Raw genomic sequence first — 20,395 nt, 5'->3', positions numbered from 1 at the left:
GTCCCACACTCATGGAATTGATGAAGTGTTCAGATCCTGTTTGAAACAGTCTGAGGTGGAGTTTAAATGAAGCTCGCACTCCTGCTTTGACCCAAGTTTCTCCTGTGAGGACGGCTGACCGAGAGGCTTCTTCCACCTGAGGAGAAGAGAGATGAAAGTTTGGCTCTTCGTCACCTTGTGTTTCTCCACGTGTCTGCTCACGGTGAGTCCCGACTAAAGATTTGTAAATTATAATAATAAGTATTATTATAGTTGTTGCTCTGATTTACTCTGCAGATTCACTGATGCTGATAAACCCTCCTGATTAGTACAGACATGCTCTAAGAGGGGAAACACTGAGGATGTGGAGGGTTTATTGCCATTGCTGGTGGTAAAACATTTATATTTATATAATGAATTTGTGAGTTTTGTGGGGAGCGATAATTGTGATGATTAGTCATTTTCTCCATCAATTCATCTGCTCATTATCTTCACCATTAAAGCTGAAGGCCCATTTGATTGTCTGGCCTGTCAGATGATGATGAAGAAGCACATGATGATAATAAAATTACCGTCAGCTAATTTACTCAAAGTTCTGCACTCGGGTGATTATTTGCTGTTTTTACTTGTTTTATATTATATTTCATTAAATATCTTAAATAACCATCTTCAGTATCTATCCAATATTTTCCAGCTTTCAGCACATGTTTTTTAATAATATAAAGATAATTGTTCATAATATTACATTTATATTTTGTGTTAATACATAAGCAAAGTAGGGAATAAAAAGTACAATATTTGCCTAATATTAATAATATAATGTATTTGCCAAAGTGTAGTGGAGTGGAAGTATAAAATAGTAGAAAAGCAAAGTACCTTAAAATTGTACTTGAATGAACTGAACTCAGTTACATTCCATCACTGGCTGTTCTAAACTTAAATTTTTATTTTTCTACATACATATCACTTCCAAATATTGATCTTCTTGATTACTAATTATGAATATCAACCCTGAAAAGAATAAACATATCGGTCCACGTCTAATCACTAATGAAATCAGTCATTTGTTACAGGACATATGACACTTAAGTACGTTATTTGTGTAAGTTAACATTCTTGTTTTAATCAAACGCTTTTCTTGAACCAAACAGTTTTTGTGTCTAACGCTAACCAAACTGCAACTTTCCCACAACGTTAAGGACTTTCCAACTGTCATGTCATTGTGTGGGAAATCCGTGTCAGCAAGCTTTATTTTGAAAGTCTCAGATGCCTGTCAAAAACCTGCTGAAACTAGAACAAATAGTCGATAATCAGTACTGAATTTAACCAGCAACTATTTCGATTGTTGACTAGTCCTAACTATTTTTCAAGTGAAACTCCCTGATTTGAGTTTCTCAGGTGTGAGACTTTGCTGCTTTTTACTTAATGTGATCAGAAATTGAATATCTTCTCGTGGCAAAAAAGCAAATTGCAAACATCTCCTTGGGCTCTGAAAATCATTTCCATTATTGGAAAACAAATCAATTAATGGAGAAAATAACCGACAGTTGAACAGATGGAAATGTTTGCATCTGTGAGGAATAATTAGTTCCTCTCATTGTTTTCATGAATTCAGATCATTTTGTGGAAATAATCCCTCACTGCTGGTCGTTCTTGTCGAGCCAGCCTCCAGCTGTTTATCCCACTTTTTTTGTCAGCCCCGACACGTGATCTGGCTTTTTGATCCGCCTCACAGGATAAACAGTGCTCGCTCCTCTTCTCTACAATCCTCCTTTGACTAAAAGCAGACCGGGCTGTCAAAATGTTCTCATCACCCAAAACTAATGTGAGGCTTTAATTATCTGACTGATGAACACGGCTGCCCTGAGTACGCTAAAACCTTTTCACATAAGCACAGATTCTGAAGCGGTTCCTCTTGTCTGGGGTTCAGCGTCTCTGTGGCTCAAAGGCACTTCAGGATGGATGGACACTGATACCAAATGGGGTTGCTATCACTCCGACTTGTGCTTTTCTTCTTGCAGTAAATTCCCAATAAAGCCAATGGAATTTGGTGTACATGTCTGTCTCATAAACAAAGCACTTCCCAAGAACAGGGCTTGGATCTGTACATCGAGAGGCTTGTTTAAAGTCACCTTCTTCAACAACCACAAACACCACTCATATTTGCTGGGAGGGTGAAGGAGGAGGTTTGAGGACAAATTGAGTGTGACATGTGGACGTACTCAGAGCAGAGCCCGAACAGCTGCCGCAGACTTACAAAGAATTAACACATAATTATAATTAAGAGGAAATGAAGAAGTCATTTTGCATCTGTGCTGGGTGTTATTTTTCAGTTTTGTCCCTGTGTGTCTGTCAGTTCTGTCAGAGGACAGCAGGAACTCAGGTGTGAAGTCACCTGTCAGAACAGGAGCTGATCCAGCTCAGCACGGCAGCTTCTAAACAGAAACACAGTTTCTCAAAAGTCAAGGAGGGCCTCATGTCTAAGGCAGCGTTCTCACTTCGGTTAACCTGTGCTGATTTTGTCTGATATTATTTGGCAGAACAAAGAGTACCAGATGCCTGGGATCAGCTGGTGATTTTCAGATCACCAGCACATCTGCTGAAAACACGTTTTCATTCAGGAGAAGAGAGAAGAAATCCTGTTTTGAAACACTGCAGAGATTCACTAGCCTTAAATAATAATCAAAAATTTAAACCAAAGCAAATAAAACAGACATTCATTTGTTTGGGAAAGGTAGAATTAAATTTGTCCTGAATCAACATGGTGAAGGAAGGAAGAAACGACAAGAAAACAATCAGATTTACAAAAGTAAAGTTACAAACTACTATCAGACTTCTAGGAATCACAAATGATTAACACGAGGAATGTGGTCGCCCCCTGGTGGCTGGCTGCAGTACAGCTCATAAGCCCCTCCCCCTCCATGTTAGCAGATGGGACATGAGCCAAACTAAAAACTCAAAATACATGTCAAATAAAATCTTTTCCAAAGATGGTATTTATGGTTTAGATGTTTATATATAGGTAGCTGTTACCACACCGATGTTCATTTTTCTGTCATGATTGACAGCTGATTGCTGCTCCTGATTGGGTGCAAAGTGCCATCGAGTTCCATTATGTTCAAGAGAAGTCAGTCATCTCCACAGCTGCTTCCTCCACAAAACTCAGCAGCTCATCAAAAATATCTAGATGGATAAACAGCACTACAGGCAGGAGGGCAAAAATTGTATTTTTGATTTTGGGGTAAACTGCGCATTTAAAACAAACTATTGACAGGATGCACAAGCTCTGTAAGTTCTGAACTTTCAAACCAGGAAACTTAACATTTATAAAAACTAACCAACAACGGTTTGAATGTCATTCATGGCAAACCAGAAAAAAGCCCATCCAGCTCAGTTCTATTCACTGAAAATCCTTGTAAGAAGACATCAAAGCTCACGCTGTTTGACTGACAGCTGATGTCTGGCGAGTGTGGAGCTGAAACAATGATGAAGCGACTTAGTAAAGACGGAGACTGAAGATGAATTTCACAGGTTTCCATTTTAGGAAAATCTCCTAATGCCAATTAAGAAAATGAGGAACAGATTAGAAGAGTCTCGGCTGTGTGCAGCATGTATAATCCTGTTGCTGCGTCATTTACTGCCTCATGGCTTCATCACAGAAAGTTTCACACAAAAAAACACACTGCAGACGTTTCACGATCGACCTCGGGCTACCTCCCAACTTCTCAACATGAATAAGTAAACTAAAGTACGCAGCCTGACAAGTCGAGAAGATGTCCGCTGTTCTAATCTACGCTTCCCTCATGACTGATGAGCCAGAAGCCCTCTGACAATCAGAATTCACTGCCTCAGATTTCATGTTTTAATGTGGATTTTGAAAACTTGAACAGTAAGAAACAAGTTAAACAGAAATGGCTAATTGAGTCTGGAAATTGAGATTTCATTGTTTCGGAAAATCGATGGCATAACTTCGCTTTGTTGATTGGCCGTATTTTCAGCTGTCGGCTCAGTCGATTCTAATTGGATTTTTTCCAGAGCAAACCCTTGTAACAACAACGCGAGTCTGGTCTCTGCGAGGCGACATCGGACGGCACACAGTGCTGTAGGGAGAGAAAACGGTCGCGTCACCAGCCTTCCTCCCTTTCCAGAGGTTGAACAGTGGCCTTCGCATCAGAGTGGCAGAACGCTGATGACATTAACCACCTGTAAAGCCAGCGTCCGAGGGCCAGAGAGTGTGACAACATCACACCGCCTCCACCTTCCCCACAGACGACACACACAGTCATCACTGACACGACCACAAGAGGACATCTATCAGAAAAACATGACAAATCGTGCTCTTCGCGGGGTATTAGGACCAAAGTAACAATAGTAACAACACTAAAATGAGAGAGAGAGAGAGAAGCTAAAGCGTTGTGCTTTAAAGGCGTGATGTAGATTTCAAGTGCTGAGCTGATGCTTCGTGCAGTCCGCAGAAGCTCATCTGTGGAAGCAAACTGAGAGTTATTTGTCGAGACTCAAACTGGAAGAATGGAAACAGAAACTGGATGTGAACAAAACCTGTTGAGCAGTTTGCCACGAGAACAGCTCAACTTCTCCTGACATGATGGCATAAACCCCCTGTAGTAACCCGGCGGCGCTCCAACAGCGTCAGACACCATCTTTGTGGCACGTCCCTCGCCGTCTCACCCCTCACCCTGAACTCCTCTTGTTCAGGGTGTTCAGTTTGTTTTTTGACTTTGTGCTAAAATCTCACATCTGTTATCACAGTATCTTCTGTTCCACTTTACTTTCACACCACAAGCAAGTCCGGTCATGAAGTGCACACAGTCTTAATTTACAGCTCTGACAGCAGCCTGGACAGACCGAGCCAAGCAGCCATTTGTGATGTGAAAGTAGAACAGACCAACCACAGGACTTTTTAATAGCAAGTGTGTGATTTTAGTGTGGATTCAACTTCTTTGTTTGTCACATGCACAAGAGATAGAATGGAGTGACTCTTGTTCTCAGGCTCCACTCAACAGTGCTCATACAATATTTATAAGAAGAAAAGAGAGATGAGAGGTGAAGAAAAACGAGAATCTAAGACGTGTGACATAAAATCAGGCAGAAGTTAAAATGCAAACTAAACCACTAGCTTAAGCACCTTAGCATTACTTCCTTTGCTTCCCTCCTCTACAGGAAGGGGGGTCGTCCTCCAAAAACTGCTTTTTCTGGATCAGTCTTAACATCCAGAATTCATATCTGTGACCAATCATTGCTTCATCAGGACTGAAAGTTACGTGATTATAAGAGTTACTGTAGTGTTGTTTCCCATGTTTCTGTGTGTCTGTTTGGAAACCAGGATGTAATTAACACAATTTACTGATGGACAACAGGCTGTTTAAAACAAAGAAAGAGATGCAGTGAAGGACGATGTCACCGATGCTGACCAATGAATGACCTGTGGTGATGTCGTGTAAGTTTCTCCTGGATCTGGACCAGATGAACTGAACTGCAGAGACTCAGTGAGGACCTTTGTGTCCCTCAGGTTTTTCTGGATGTTCATGTGCTCATCTCCTGTGGTATGAAATCATAAAGCAGCACCTACACAGAGAACTGTGAGGGATGATAGAGGACAGCAGGTATTTCCACCTCCAGAGGGATCAGCAGGAAGCTTTGGCGCCCACAAAACCTACACCACACCCACACCACTGCGCTCCCATCACGCTTGGGCATTATGATCCGCACGCTGCCCGAGAATGTTTAACGTCACCTCTCAACAACCAAGCATCGAGGAGGCAGCACAAAAGTATAGAAAATTGCATCTCCCACTTTAGCAGCGATCAAAGCAGCGCACACCTTCTCAAGTAGGAGCCAACAAAGAGGCAAAGCAGCACTGCAGTACTGCTTCAAGCCTACGTTTCTCCAAATAGACGCGAGATTCAAGCAACACTTTGAAGTTTGATCAGCATAACAACTCGCTGAAAGCCTCACAAGCTTTTCAGAAATGCACAACAGTCGCCTGCCCAAACACAGCTGACGTTCAGGTGGCAGTCACGCGTCTTCTCCTGCTACAAACGATACCACTTTGCAGATTTGGGTGGATAGGAACGGATTCATGCAACGGCAATATAAAGCTGACGAAATAAAGCGGGAATCATCAGCCAGGTGAGGCTGTTAGACTCACCCGATGCGTTGCTGGTTACGTTTTGTCCAAAGTGATAGAGCTGCACCTTAGTTCACGGTGCCATGCGATAAGTGTGCTGCCTGCTGGCGTTTTCAAGGAAGCAAAGGGACTCGCCGTCAGAGAGCTGCAGCCGTCTTCACCCTCATATGGAAATGAATTGTTGTACTGATTTTATCTTGAGGGTTAACGGAGATACTGACGACCTTTGGAGCAGTGAAACTCCTGTTGATGAGCAGCAGGTTAACACAAACATTTAAAATGAAATGAAAAGAAATTAAAAAATTTCAAACAGCAGCTCAAAGCATGGAGCAACATGTTTAAGCTTTTTCTTGACCAGCAACAGTTTATCCAAACTGTCCAATTAATTAATCAATCAATTACGTCCACCAACTGTAGCCATCACGACAGGAGCAGAAGAGGAAGTCGGGTGACGAACAAAAGCAGGGACAAACCGATTATCAGATTCAGCATTTTTCAGATTATCAGTGTCTGTGTTTGATGAGTAGGATAATTAATTTCAAAGTAATTCTGCAGAAAAGTGCAATAATAACTGTGGTCTTTATGGATTTGCATCAGTACAACTTAGAATTTTCATCACAGGGTCTCCAAAAGAGTCACCAAAGATGCTCATGTTACACTGATATTACACATACTTTTCATCTTTGTTAGAGTTTTCCAAAGAGACGACACAATATCTCACTGTGTGTTTGTTCTCTTTGTATTCAGGCCTCAGAGAGCAGCGAGCCACAGCACGCAGTGATCTGCCGTGTGCAGCTGCTTAACCAACAGTTACTTTGTGCTGCGAGCGCGAACATTAACACAATGAGATGAAACGCTCGCTTCCATTATGTGCAGCCTGCACACAACAGAGTGCAGCATAATAGAGGCACTAAAAATATTAACAGCTCTTTGGTGTTAGAGTCTTCTAGTTCTCGTGATCTGGTTCAGATTTAGCGTATTCCTCTGATGGGCTCTTTGTGCTGTACTGTCATCATGCTGGATAAAGGCGTCCGCTAAACAAGCCTAAATGGGATTGACGCTGCTTATTTTCCCAAGCTCCGTTTATTTTTCTTTTTTGTTAACAAATCAGATGAACAGACCAAATCCAGCATTGTGTAATCATATTGTATAATCGTTATTATGTAAAATCTTTTTTAGAAAAAGCAAACAATCACGCAGCTTCAGTTTGAGTTTTCGTTCTCTGCAGCCGGGTGAGCGTTACTCGAACAGGAGGAAGTGGTGCTGTTTGCAGAGGTTTGGTACACAGCTGAGTATTTTTACGTGAAGCAGCAGGATGCAGTAGGTGACACTGAGTCAAAGTAAGCTGTGTGTGTTCATGGTAACGAGTGTGTCAGTGCAGCAGCACTGGAACTCTGTGGCACGACCATCTTTTCCCTTTATTTCCTGTTAGGAGTGGAGTTTTTGGCGAGATCAGAGCAGGACCACGACACACACTGTGAATGAACAGCACAATCTGCAGCCAGTTTTACTCCCAACCTCAAAGTGTTGAGCTAACTGTTTTGTATTGAATTTCCCTTGGGATCAATAAAGTATCTATCTATCTATGTATCTCACTCTTTTCTATTGTGTTGACTAGAGTGTTACTGTGTTCATTTTGACATGAAGACCACCGATTCAATAGTTTATACCCTCATCTCCTCCACTTTCTTGTTGCTTTACTATTTTATTTTTACCATAGACCAGCGACCATGTAGACAAAAGTATTGGGCCATGCAGTAGAGCATTTGTGAGGTCACACACTGATGTTGGACCAAAAGGCCTGGCTCACAATCTCCGTTCCAGTTCATCCCAAAGGTGTTGGATGGGGTTGAGGTCAGGGCTCTGTGTGGGCCAGTCAAGTTCTTCCACACCAAACTCATCCAACCATGTCTTTATGGAGCTTTGCTTTGTGCACTGGGGCACAGTCATGCTGGAATAGAAAAGGGCCTTCAACAAACTGTTGCCACAGAGTTGGAAGCATAGCATTGTCCAAAATGTCTTGGTATGCTGAAGCATTAAGATTTCCCTTCACTGGAAGTCAGGGGCCGAGCCCAAACCCTGAGAAACAGCCCTCTGAAGTTAGTGCAGCTTCTGATTTATAATAGAGCAAGACTAATATCAGCTGATTGCAGATATATATTTATTGTGCTGATGTTAACTTCAGTTTGAAGTAATTTAGAAACAGTGTCTTCATTAATCTTTCCACTGTACAAATTGTTCTCCTCAGTATGCCTTCATCACAATTCACAAATCAAAGGGATCCACATGAAACCAGCTTTCAGATTCCAGAATATCAGTCACCACAACCCTGAGTTTATTTGGTGGCAGCGTTATTACAGCAAAGGGAGGTTTGGTGAGTCTGCTCTGACGTTATTCTGAGTCTGCTGTGAAACCCTGAAGCAGATGGTGCAGCCGGGGTGGAGTTGTGCCTCGGGGTTCGACTCTGAGGTCAACAATCATATCTGTGGACCCTTACGGAGTCTCATTTTATTTAGACCACTCAAATTTGGGGCAGCCGTGGCCCGGAGGTCAGAATAGCAGGCTTGTTACCAGAGGACCAGCTGGAGAACTGAATGAGCAGCAGTCTTTCCTGCCTGCGCCGCTGCTGGCTCTGCTCAGTGCGCCTCAGCAAGGCACTGAAGCCTGAACAGGCCCAGTCTGAACTGTTCAGGAGGAAAGAATGCTTTTTGTTTATTTGAGACAGCAGATGCTTAAGTTCAGATCAAACTTTTCTTTCCACAGCAAGTCAGACTTTAAGCATGTGAATTTCTAAAGTGATCTGGAACATGAGCTGGTTGGAGTAAGTGGAGCTCCGTGGTGCTCGGAGTCGGCCCTGAGGTGTGATTATGGTGATAAAAGAAATCAGGAAACCATGTTTTCTGGTAGCTGTGTAATCTCTTGGAGCGCTGCGTCCTAATAGGCTTTTCTGCCCACAAACGCGGCTCTGATAAGGACCGTGTGCTCTCCTTTATATCAAGTTTTCGCTCTGGGGATCTGCACAACGATGTCTGTTGCCACATTTACACTTCAGGCAGTTTGCTTATGCTGTTACAACAAGTGAGGAGTGTGATTCATTTCACAGTCTAACCGCATGTCAAGGATTTATTATTTATTTTTCTTCCACATACAGTACGTGTTCAGAAGATGCGTTTGTTTGCTCCAGTCTGTCACCTCAGCAGAGTGTATGTTAGCATATGACACGTAATCTGACACGGTGGTGATTGGTCGTCCCTTACAAAGACTTTTGAAGAGGGAAATAAAACGTTCCTTCTCCCGAACCTCGAAAACATGGAAAATATGGAAACATAAAAACTGCAGAGCTCATGGGAGGGTTTTAAACCAGAACTTGCAGCCTGACAAAATACTGTTTTAACTAATTAACTAACACTAATTTCCATTGTGCTCCGTGCACCTGCAACTTGTTTTCATGAACAAGTGCCTTTAAACACAACAGCAGGACGCAGTAAATCTGGTTACTTTGTTTCCGTAGCCAGTGGCCTGCAGTTCTTCACAGCTCAGTGTGGCTGCTCCTTCTGGTCCCACATTCAAATCTGATCCGCCGCCACAAAGTGCTTTGTTGCCTGTGAAGCCCTCGAGCGTGTGAAGCCAAGTTGAATCCTATTATATATGTACAAATACACTGAAACCACTGATCGTAAATGGTGATTTAGTCAAACACTCATACCTGTGCGACTGAGCCCACCTACTCTATTCGGCAGCTGTGCTCAGTCCCCAAAGCTCGTTAACAAATGTGATAATTGGTTTGTCATTAGGCTCACCCTCCAGTCTGGAAGAGCGCGCTATTTCTGACGCTGCACCAGTTTGCTTGTTAACCTCACACTCTGTCTTACCTTCACGGGAATATTAGTGAAATAAATGCATATTTACGCTCTCTCCTGCTTTCTGAATACTGATTTTTTTCTACCAAACAGACCAAATGAGTTTGACTAAAGGAGTAGTGTTGTGCATGTAAATTAAGATATATTGTGGTAAGATATTTTGACAGAGGTGATGTAGCACACCTTCTGAAAGACTTTAAATTGTCTCTCCGGTCAGTTACTTTTAAATAAATGGTGTTAATGGAAGTGTATATGTAGTAGAAGCTTTTTGAAATAATCCACCCACAGATTGAGCTGTGGTACCCTGTGAGGTCTGGCCGGTCCATGTGTGGTTATTTAATGTTACTGAGTAAGTGAAATGTGTGCTGACTGAGCCTGTAGGTCGCAGCGAATCAGAAGAGTCTTCATAAAATACGACCTTGTTGTAAAACACCTGCATTTAGAACGGAGTTTGGTTTGTTCACTCAGAAGGTTACTTTAACATGAACTGAGCTGGCCCACGTTCAGTTCAAATGATGTTACCTGTAGATTCAACGAGGTAGTAAGTTGTGTGTCAGGTTTGTCGGCTTTATTTCAGAACTTTTAATTCGTTTTGTAAGTTTGTTTCGGTCTGGACTGCACATCTCACACTTAGTTCAGTGTGAGATGTGACTGTGACAGCTTGGCAGGCCTGGACCTGCTTGCTCCTCAGTGACCTCTGCTGTGACCTCTAACCCTGACAACACTAAACTAAAGACAACACAGTCGTCTCCCAAAGCTCCCGCGATGGCAGCCAGCAACATCGCGGCTGGACGAAGCAGGAGGACAAGCTGATAAAAACGATTCATTAGGATTTCTAAAGCTCTGAAGGGAGACTCTTCATGAATCATTCTGTACTTATCCAGGTTCTGGATCCTGACTGAGGCCTGGAAAACATCTTCAGACACCAAATGGGGTGAAAAACAGGGAGAAGAAGGACAGGAGAGGAGTGAAGTGAAGCAGCAGAGTTGACAGAAACCACTAAAAGCGACATCTGATAGACCCAGGCTGTGTTTCCCTCCTGCTGAACCATAAATCTCCCTCCCATCCACATGTCACTTTCTCTGGCTGCTGCGATTCGGCCTGGTGTGTATCCAGTTTGTTTGAGTTCTTCCATGAGCTAAACAATCGCTGTCTGGCGAAGAGGAAGTGATGCGTTTCACAGTTTCTCATTTGTCTGGAGGCCAGCAGAAGAGGAGCAGACAGAAGCCACCTTGGCTGAGAAACTCAGAGAGGTTCTGTTACTGCCATAATGGGCTCTGATGAAGGCCTTTGGACCAAATCTGACTGACGAGAGCTTTCAGTTCATTTTATTGTCTTTGTTCTTCTTCTGTGGACTGAGCTGCACCTCATCCTGAATAAAAAGACACACAACATACACACACCTCAGCAGTCCATAAGGAGTTTCTGTGGTGGACAGGTGTTCAACAGCCAACTGTTGTCACAGTAAATGTTGTTGCTGTTTCCGACAGAGGAATTAGTCTTTAAAAGCTGCGTGATACTGTGGGCCCGAAGCCTGACACTTACTTTCTGTACTCGAAGCCTGTTGATGCTTTCAGGTCAACACGTACGACATCACATAGTTAAAGTGATGGAGTTTTGTCACACATGCTGTCTCGCTCTCTTTCTCCCCCTCACTTCCTGTTCACGGTGCAGTCTGATAAAGACACTGAAGTCTTACGGCTTTGGTTTTGAACGACCTCTTTGCTGTCTGCAGCCATGCCGGGATGCATCGCAACACTGAGCTGGACACAACAGCTCGCTGTGATCACAAATCTGCCTGCTGCGTGTCAGGAATTGAATTTGCATTCAGTGATGTTTCAGGTCACAGAGCAGATTAAATTGGATCATTTTGTTTACATATAACCTTTGTTTCAGCATTTATTTCAACATGACCAGCTTCACGTTTAAAACATGGTCATATGAAAGCTTTTACACGACAGTTTTATGCAGCTTTGACTTTTCATATAAATTTGGTTTGTTTTTAATCTGAGTGTCTTGATGTTTTTTGACCAGAAATGACCAAATCATTGCTTGAGGTTGAGCCTGAAGTTAAGAGAAAGATGTGTGTGTGTGTGTGTGTGTGTGTGTGTGTGTGTGTGTGTGTGTGTGTGTGTGTGTGTGTGTGTGTGTGTGTGTGTGTGTGTGCGTGCGTGCGTGCGTGTGTGTGTGTGTGTTATCTCCCTTTGCTTTCCTGCTACAGGCTGTTGCAGTAAATAGAAGTGCTGGCTTTTAGTCATCCTGCCTGATGGTTTTTACAATATTCTGCTCCGTGTTACAAAACACTTCTGTCGCCTCCACATTCCCTCTGAGCTGCGTTCAGTTCTGCTGGTTTGGTTTGGCACGTGCCTGCTGAGGAAACCTGTACAAAGCTGAATTAAAATCTATTATTCACACTGAGGATAAAATGTTTTTGGTGTTTGATGCTCCAAAATGCTGTTTTAGCTTTTTGGCTCGTGTTTGTGCACGGCTGCGAGCGCGTTTGAATCTGTGTGTTGTCTTGATGGCAGCCAGCCTCGGCCTGTGCCAGCGGAGGGCTGCAGTCCGTCTGGGTGGATTTGTTAGTGATGGACAGGAGACGACTCTGTCCACTGGGAACTATTTCAAATGTTGTTGATCCACTTATTGGCAAAATAACAGAGTGAATTAAAACAGAGGAAAAAAGAGTCGAACCACAACTCTGAGAGGAATCTACAGTCTGAGTGACAAAAGAAGCTGCTCAGAGTTTCACTAAAGTCTGCACTCTTTAATGATCTGCCACCTCTTTTGAGCTAAGGCTAACTTTAGCATAAAACATTCAGAAAATGCAGTAGTGATCGGGAGGTGGAGCCGCGGTATCCAGCTCCTGCTTCGATCCAGTTCTGCCTCAGACTCAGCTGTCAATCATGTCATATTGATGATGATTGGTCAGTTTATCATAACAGCTGTGATGTGCACTTTGTGAAGTTCTAAGATCGAATGCTGCGATCACACTGCCATGTTTGATGACAAAGCTGGACTGACCTGTAGATTCAAAGTGAGCGTCATCTGCTCCATCGTTAATATAACTACTGTTTATAAGTGGAGCCATGAAAATAAACTGGATTCTACCGAGAGTGAAGTCTTTAGTCTGTAGAGCAGTTCCAGACGTCAGGCCTGGTCATTCAGTTTCACAGAACTCAGATTATAAAAAGCTCATCTTAATTTACCTTAAAGGTAAGATGTCACAGTCTCTTCCTGTCCCTGCAAACTGTGGTTCAAGGACTTTTCAACCTGCAGTTGAATCAGATCATTCAGACATTAGATTTTCAAAACTTTAATCCTGCAGGGAATAACTGAAACCCCTCTGGTGTTTACATGTTGTGTCTGCTCTGTGTGCCAGCAACATCAGAATCAGAATCAGGGTCTCTCTGCAGGATTTATGTCTTACACACACACACACACACACACACACAAACACACACACACACACACACACACACACAAACACACACACACACACACACACACTCAAAGAGGGAGTGTTGTCTGGTTAGTGTAAGCAGCTTATCTTGACCCTGTATTCATCCATGCATCATGACCTTGACTTTCCCCAGGTGTAACAGCTTGAAATACCTCCCATCACGGTTACTGTTAAGGAAAACACAAATAAAATACTGACAAATAAATCCAGGAACAAATACATCAACACACACGTGCTTTAAGAATGTTTTTAATTTTTTCTCCGGGTGAGTAAAAAACATCCACATGCTGAATAAGTTGACTGCATGACTGAGAGCAACATCATCCGTATTGATCCACATTAAAACACACTGAAGAGGTTCAGAAAAAGAGCAGGAAGGTTTTAGAAGTTTCTTCCTCTGGGTTGGGAATGAGTCAGTGCCACAAGTGAAGCAGGTTAAGGACGTTGGGGTCCTGCATGTGAAGGTCAGCAGGCAGGCTGGTGCAGCAGAAGAACATATTTCCAACTAGCAGAAGACCCTGAACCTGAACGGCTTGGGAACATGTTGCTGTGGAGAGGACTGTGAGAGGTCTTCTGTCACATATGAATATTGTATTAGAGATCAGATAGAAGTCAAACGATACACAAATCTCATCTGAAAGACTGTGAGGTCCAAATTTTATTGACTTTTCATTGATTGAAATTAACAAAAACAGTTGAACTGAATTGAAATAGACAGCAAATACTTTCACCTGTTACCTGTTTGGTCACATCAAGCTCTCAGTGTTTGAGGTGAATCACTCCTTCTACAGCCACGATGTTTAAAGCCATAAGAGCATGAAACCTGACACACGAATCTGATTCTTTTTTACGGTTTTCTCTTGACAGATTGAAGGACGGCATCCAACCTGTAACTTTCTGTTGGAAGTGGAGAGAGACCGGGCGGAGTGTCTGAGGAGGCTGAGGGAGGAGGAGGCCGCCAGCAGCCACAAAGGTCATAATCACTCGCTCTAGCAAAAAAGAAAGAAACAAGTTAAAGCTCAGCTGGACCTTAAAACAGGAAAGGTGGATCAAAAGTAGAGTCTGCAGACTTTCAGCTGATGTTTCATACGTACATACAGTTGGTACACGTGAGCCATTTTTGTGTTCAGCTCAGCTTTTGTCACCACTTCAGTGTTCAGATTAGTTTCTCTCACCAAAAACTGAATCAAAACCTGTGTGGCTTCAGTCTAACTAAATTAGACCTGAAGTAATTCTGAATATGAGACACTGACCAATCACTTTATATCTCATGCTGAAATGTGAGATTCTCTGACTGACCACATTAAGACAAAACCACTACTAAACACCCACACACTTCCTGTCAGGTTTAGCAGGTGAATCAGATTTGTTTCTGAAATTAGATCTTTGAGAGAGACTGTGCAGATCAGATATGTGTGTCCAGACATCACCAGCCTACCTGTTCAGGTTACCGTGGTAACGACGTACCAACATCAGTAACTTCTTACCTTCCAGCGTGAAAGCACAAGTAAAACCTCACTTTGGCCTAGAAGTGACGTGATCTCCAGACTTGACGTAATTGATTATTATATGAGTATTTTTAGAACCTGTGTGAACAAGGTTTTGAATCAAACCTAAGCACATCATCAGAAAAAAAGCATAAATCAAATGTTTTCATGAATAAGACTCCTGCTCACTACTCAACCCCAAGACATCAGACTGATATCAGTCTTCTTGTCTCACTCCCAGACAGAAATCTTATGTTTCACAAAAAGCTGGGACTATTTCTTTGAAAGAACCAATTGCTTTAAACCGATCCTCACCAGAATTTATTGCGCCCAACACTAAGTGTCCAATGATGTGGTCCTCTTCAGACTTTCACAGCTCAAAAAATATTGAAGCCAGAGACAAAGAAAAGCAGAGAAAATTCACTGCGGATTCTGCAGTTTTTAGTGAGTAAACGAATTGGGTGTGAGGATCAAAATGCAGAAAATCCACACTCTTGAAATAAAAAATAATGAGCCCAACGTATGAAGCCGACTATGAAAGAGCAGCCGATGTAATTATGGGGTTATTACTCTTGTTAACTTTGTACTTTGGAGCAGTAAAAATCTTTTTTTTGCCAGCAGAAGAGCCAGCAGCTCAGACTGCAGCTCCACAGAGATACTCAGCACAACACTGTTCCATACACTGTTATACTGAAGGTGTACTGGACACTGCCATACTCTCATAATGTGTCAAACTATTCAAGGATTCAAGGATTCAAGGATTCAAGGAGCTTTATTGTCATTTCACACACGTAGAACATGAGTGGAACGAAATTAGTTTCCCCGGTCCCAGTATAAGCCCAATTTCCTAACAAAATAAATATAAATATAAACAACGCTATATAATATAAAAACAGTGGAATATAAGAGAAACAGTAGATGATATAAACATCAGTGTAAACAGTATAACTATTTCAACCATCCTATTCCAACCAGCAGTCAGTTAATGATGTTTAATATTTCAGTACTTTACACACAGAGGATTCATTTTTAAAATGATGCTCCATGAAAGGAACGTCGTTCTGTAGGTTTTATCGGCACCATGAAGGTTTTAAAGGTGTGGTTCTAAAATACAGCCCATGTGGATCCATTACAAAGCACATTTTCTCCACTGGTGGCTGTCATTGACTTTATCAGCCTTAAACATACGTTCAGCACTGAAGAGGTTCGACATTTTCTGAATAAGAACGACATCCAGTTAGTTTGAGTTTGAACTGAGAAAACTGACTTCCTCAGTGTTTTGTCTGCACTAAAATGCACATGTAATAATATCATGCGTCTACTCGTAAGTCTCACTGTGTTCAACACCTGATTGACGGTCTTACCTCTGCAGTTAAAGGCCAATGAAAACAGTTTCACTTCAGTATTGTAGTATTCTTCTTTATCTGTCCCAGACTCGAGACTGAAGCCTAACAGTGCAGTTGTTTGCTCCTGCGGTGCTAACGAGCGTGACTCCCCCCCCTGCTGTGTTAATTAAAGCTCAATGACACAACAAAGTGGAGCTGTATAATAATATGGCTCAGATTCTCTGTGGATGGAAAAACCCGCCGGGCAGAGCAGTTTTCCTGTCTGTTTCATTGCTTTGGACGAGCGCTGAGGCTCTCAGGACTTCTCGACTAGTTTTCTCAGCCCCAGTAGGATTCAAAGCCAAACTCAGTTTCACTGTCCTTTCTCTACACGTTCAGCAGCAAACAAAATTCTCAGAATTTATTTTATTATTCATTTAATAATTTGAAAACATACTATGATAATGAAACAATTAATTTAGCAAAACAATAATACCATAAACAAACATCAAATTAATTTGCAAGGGAATAGTATAATAAATATTAAACTAATTAACATGTTAAAATACAGACTAAGCATGGCCCGGTCGACATCAGGTAGGCTTGCTTCCCTCTTTGACTCCCCCCCCCCCCCCCCCCCCCCCCCCCAAAGATAAACTAACGAATGCACACAAGTGACTGGAACAGGACTCGACTCTATCAGCTCACTGTGGTTTGACTCGTTAACACTCTTTCCATGCTACGCTAACAGCTGAGGACAATCGATGACTCCGTCACGTTGGGCTTTGGACACATGATTTTGTCTAACGACACCTTTAACAGATGTGGAATGGAGGCTGCATTCAAGAGGGCTTCTTTTCTAGCGTTTCTTTTGATTTAATCTCTTTTTGTTATTGTTTGGGTCTCTTCCTCCATCAGGACTGGAATCAAGCGTACATGTCAAGATACAAGATAGAAAATAGATTTATTTGTCACACACACAATCATACACGGTACAATGTGCAGTGAAATTCTTTATGTCCTTTATGTCCCTGCTACCAAAAAATAGGTAAGTAAAAATTAAATATTGTAAAATAGTAGTAAAGATTTAGGCACCGCTGAGGAGCTGCTGTGTGTCGTGGTTTGGCTTCTTCTGAGCAGTTCTGTGGAACCTGAGCAGCTTTTTCACTTTGTAGGTTTCCATATTTTTATTTTTTCAGACCAGTTTCATACGTGGCTGAAATTAAAACCCAAAATAGATAAACTACAATCAGGTGCAATACTTAAATTACATTCTGCAAGCTTCCCATCCTTAATTAATTCCCTTTTTATAATTGACCAAAGAATAACATAGAAGAATTCATGTACAAAATAATTTCAGCAGATAAACGTACAATGTACAAACTTAAAATGTAGTAAGTGGAGGAATTCAAAATAAAATATATAATTAAAACACTTTGAGGTTTATTAAACTGAAGGATTTCAGCAGCATTTCACTTCTTCAAGGAAAACTAAAAACTTTAAGGAGGAGTTGAAACAAAACGTGAAATAAAAAAGTAAAATAACTTGACCACATGGCCAAGAGCAACATCACCTGCATTGATCCACATTAAAATCGATTGAAGAGGGTCAGAAAAATAGTAAGAAGATTTTACAAATGAAAAAATCACATCTAAATCAATCATGTTTGCAGCACAGTTTAGAAAGATTGGAAAGTTTAGTTTAGAAAAGAGCGAGAAATAAAACATCCAAATTAAAAACAGGGAGAGAGAACAGAAGATTACAATGTAATATCTGAATAATTGGTTAATTTTATATTTTACTATTATTCTGAATATTTTATAGATCTGAATATTAAAATCATAACACAGAACATAACCCACAGCCCATAAAATGACTTTTGTCTATTTCAGCTTACAGAACTCAGCAGTGGATCCATAACCATAAAGTCTAAGTCCAGCATAGAGAGGCTGAGTGAATGTGGTCTGGACTCTGTGGAGGAGAGTCATGGTTTCAGAGATGCTGTAGAAGGACAGAATACCTGCACTGTGATCCAGGTACACTCCTACTCTGGAGGACGGAGGACCTGAGACAGCAGTTTGGACCTTGTTGTGCCAAAAATTATACCTGTTTTTGTAACAATCTAATGCCCAAGATATGTTATTGAACCCAAATCCACATTCATTCAACCCCCCTGATCTGCTGATATTCTTGTATGTGACTGCTACACGAACTCCATCTCCTCTCCGCTCCACCTCCCAGTAACAACGTCCAGTCAGACTCTCTCTGCTCAGGATCTGCCACAAATCAGTGAATCTGTCTGGGTGATCAGGATAAGACTGATGTTGCTTCATTACTGTTGCTTTTCTGTTCCCCTCAGATAATAACAGCTGTGTGTTTGCTGTGTTTGGATCCAGTGTGATTTCACATGAATATTTTAAGAAGTCAGCTCTGGTCTTGGGCTCTGGTTGTGGCAGTAAAACATCCACTTCAGCCTCTGAGACGTTTGTCCATGTGTCCCTCAGGACGTCCTGTAGTTTGTCTCTGAGCTCTGACACAGCAGCCGTCACATCCTCAAAGTATCTCAGAGGACGGATGTTGATGCTGGATGAGTGTGTGGACTCACTGAGTGCTGACAGTGAGGGGTAGTTGTGTAGAAACTGGGTGTGATCCTCTGTGTGTGAGAGCTTCTTCAGCTCAGCGTCTTTCCTCTTCAGCTCAGTGATCTCCTGCTCCAGCTTCTCCTGAAGCTCCAAGACTCGACTCACTTCAGTTTGCTGCTGGGATCTGAGCTGCTGCTTCACATCAGAGCTTCTTTTCTCCATGAGACGGATCAGCTGAGTGAAGATCTTCTCACTGTCCTCCACTGCTTTATCAGCAGAGCGACTGATGGCCTCCACCTCCTGTTGAAGCACCTTCAGGTCTTTCTGTCTGTCCTGGATTCTCTGCTGGATGTTTTGTAGACTCACCTCGACTTCTCTCTGCCTCTCAGTCCTTTCTGCTGCAGCTGACACTGTGTCGTGGCCTTTATGTTCATCCACAGCGCAGAGATAACAGATACACTGCTGATCAGTACGGCAGAACATCTTCATCACCTCATTATGACGAGAGCACATGTTCTCCTGGAGCTTCTCAGTGGGCTCCACCAGCTTGTGTTTCGTTAGCTGAGCCACATCATAGTGAGACTGGAGGTGTTTCTCACAGTAAGAGACCAGACAGACCAGACAGGACTTGAGGGCTTTCAGTTTTTTCCCAGTGCAGACATCACAGGCCACATCTTCAGGTCCAGCATAGCAGGAATCAGCAGGAGCAGCTTGGAGTCCAGTCTTCTTCAGCTGCTCCACTAAATCTGCTAACATGGTGTTTTTCATCAGGACAGGCCTCGGTGTGAAGGTCTTCCTACACTCAGGGCAGCTGTGGATTCTCCTCTCATCCTCTTCATCCCAGTGGGTTTTAATACAGTTCATGCAGTAGTTGTGTCCACAGGAAGTCGTCACCGGATCCTTCAGTAGATCCAGACAGATCGAACAACAGAAGGTTTCGTGGTCCAGCTGAACTGCTTTTTGCGCCATTTCACCTCTCAGCAACAACAACTGTTTGGCTTTCACTTTCATCAAAAGTGAAACCAGTCTGAGCTCTGATCTAAACAACATGTGTCTCTGCAGTGAATGAGGCCTGTCGGCTCCTGCACTTCACCACCATGTTGGTTCCACCCATCTTCAAACTGTAGATCTGAAGGGGAGGGAACAGGAAACATGTGGACAGAGAGGAGCTGACTGTGTTTGAGAGCAGGAAGAAGGAGGAGGCTTAGAGATCCTGTGTGTTTAACACCTGTTTACAATTCTTCTGTCAGTTACTGTACATGACACATGGATTACTTAATCAATGCTGTATAAATAATGAAACTCCAAAAATGTAATAAAATATAATTATTTGGACAAATTAAACAAATAACTTACTTGTTTGGCTTCACATTTAGCTTTCATGTTGTCCACCTTTAGATGGACCACAGACACACACTTACACACACACACACACACACACACACACTGAGTGACACTTGTAGGAGGTTCATACTGTCACCACAACATCCCACCCAGTGGTAAACAGCATCAAGGTACCTCACCGGCTTCCCGCCACATGGCTTCCACAGGTGA

General features: G+C 42.4%; 2 protein-coding genes across 2 annotated transcripts in view; one reads left to right on the top strand and one right to left on the bottom strand.

The window, feature by feature from the left end:
* The first annotated feature begins 65 nt into the window (after nucleotides 1-65).
* LOC124069394 (vasoactive intestinal polypeptide receptor 2-like) overlaps nucleotides 66-20,395 on the top strand; it is a 40,819-nt gene continuing 20,489 nt past the window's right edge. Inside the window, exons 1-2 of the mRNA XM_046408554.1 lie at nucleotides 66-202; nucleotides 14,315-14,420. Of these exons, the coding sequence (XP_046264510.1) occupies nucleotides 152-202; nucleotides 14,315-14,420 (157 nt within the window). The 5' untranslated portion in view covers nucleotides 66-151. The remainder of the gene's footprint in view (nucleotides 203-14,314; nucleotides 14,421-20,395) is intronic.
* LOC124069393 (tripartite motif-containing protein 16-like) lies at nucleotides 16,907-19,871 on the bottom strand. The gene has a single exon (XM_046408553.1). The coding sequence runs from the start codon at nucleotides 19,850-19,852 to the stop codon at nucleotides 18,143-18,145; it is 1,710 nt and encodes a 569-aa protein (XP_046264509.1). The 5' UTR covers nucleotides 19,853-19,871; the 3' UTR covers nucleotides 16,907-18,142.

Source organism: Scatophagus argus, chromosome 13 (genome assembly GCF_020382885.2).
Source record: "Scatophagus argus isolate fScaArg1 chromosome 13, fScaArg1.pri, whole genome shotgun sequence".
Taxonomy (NCBI): Eukaryota; Metazoa; Chordata; class Actinopteri; family Scatophagidae; genus Scatophagus; species Scatophagus argus.
Note: the sequence above shows the minus strand (reverse complement) of the source record. Positions and strands in the feature narration are given on the sequence as shown.

Bases quoted from the DNA above. Each gene is read 5' to 3' on its own strand.
- LOC124069393 (XM_046408553.1), bottom strand. From the start codon at position 19,852: ATGAAAGTGAAAGCCAAACAGTTGTTGTTGCTGAGAGGTGAAATGGCG.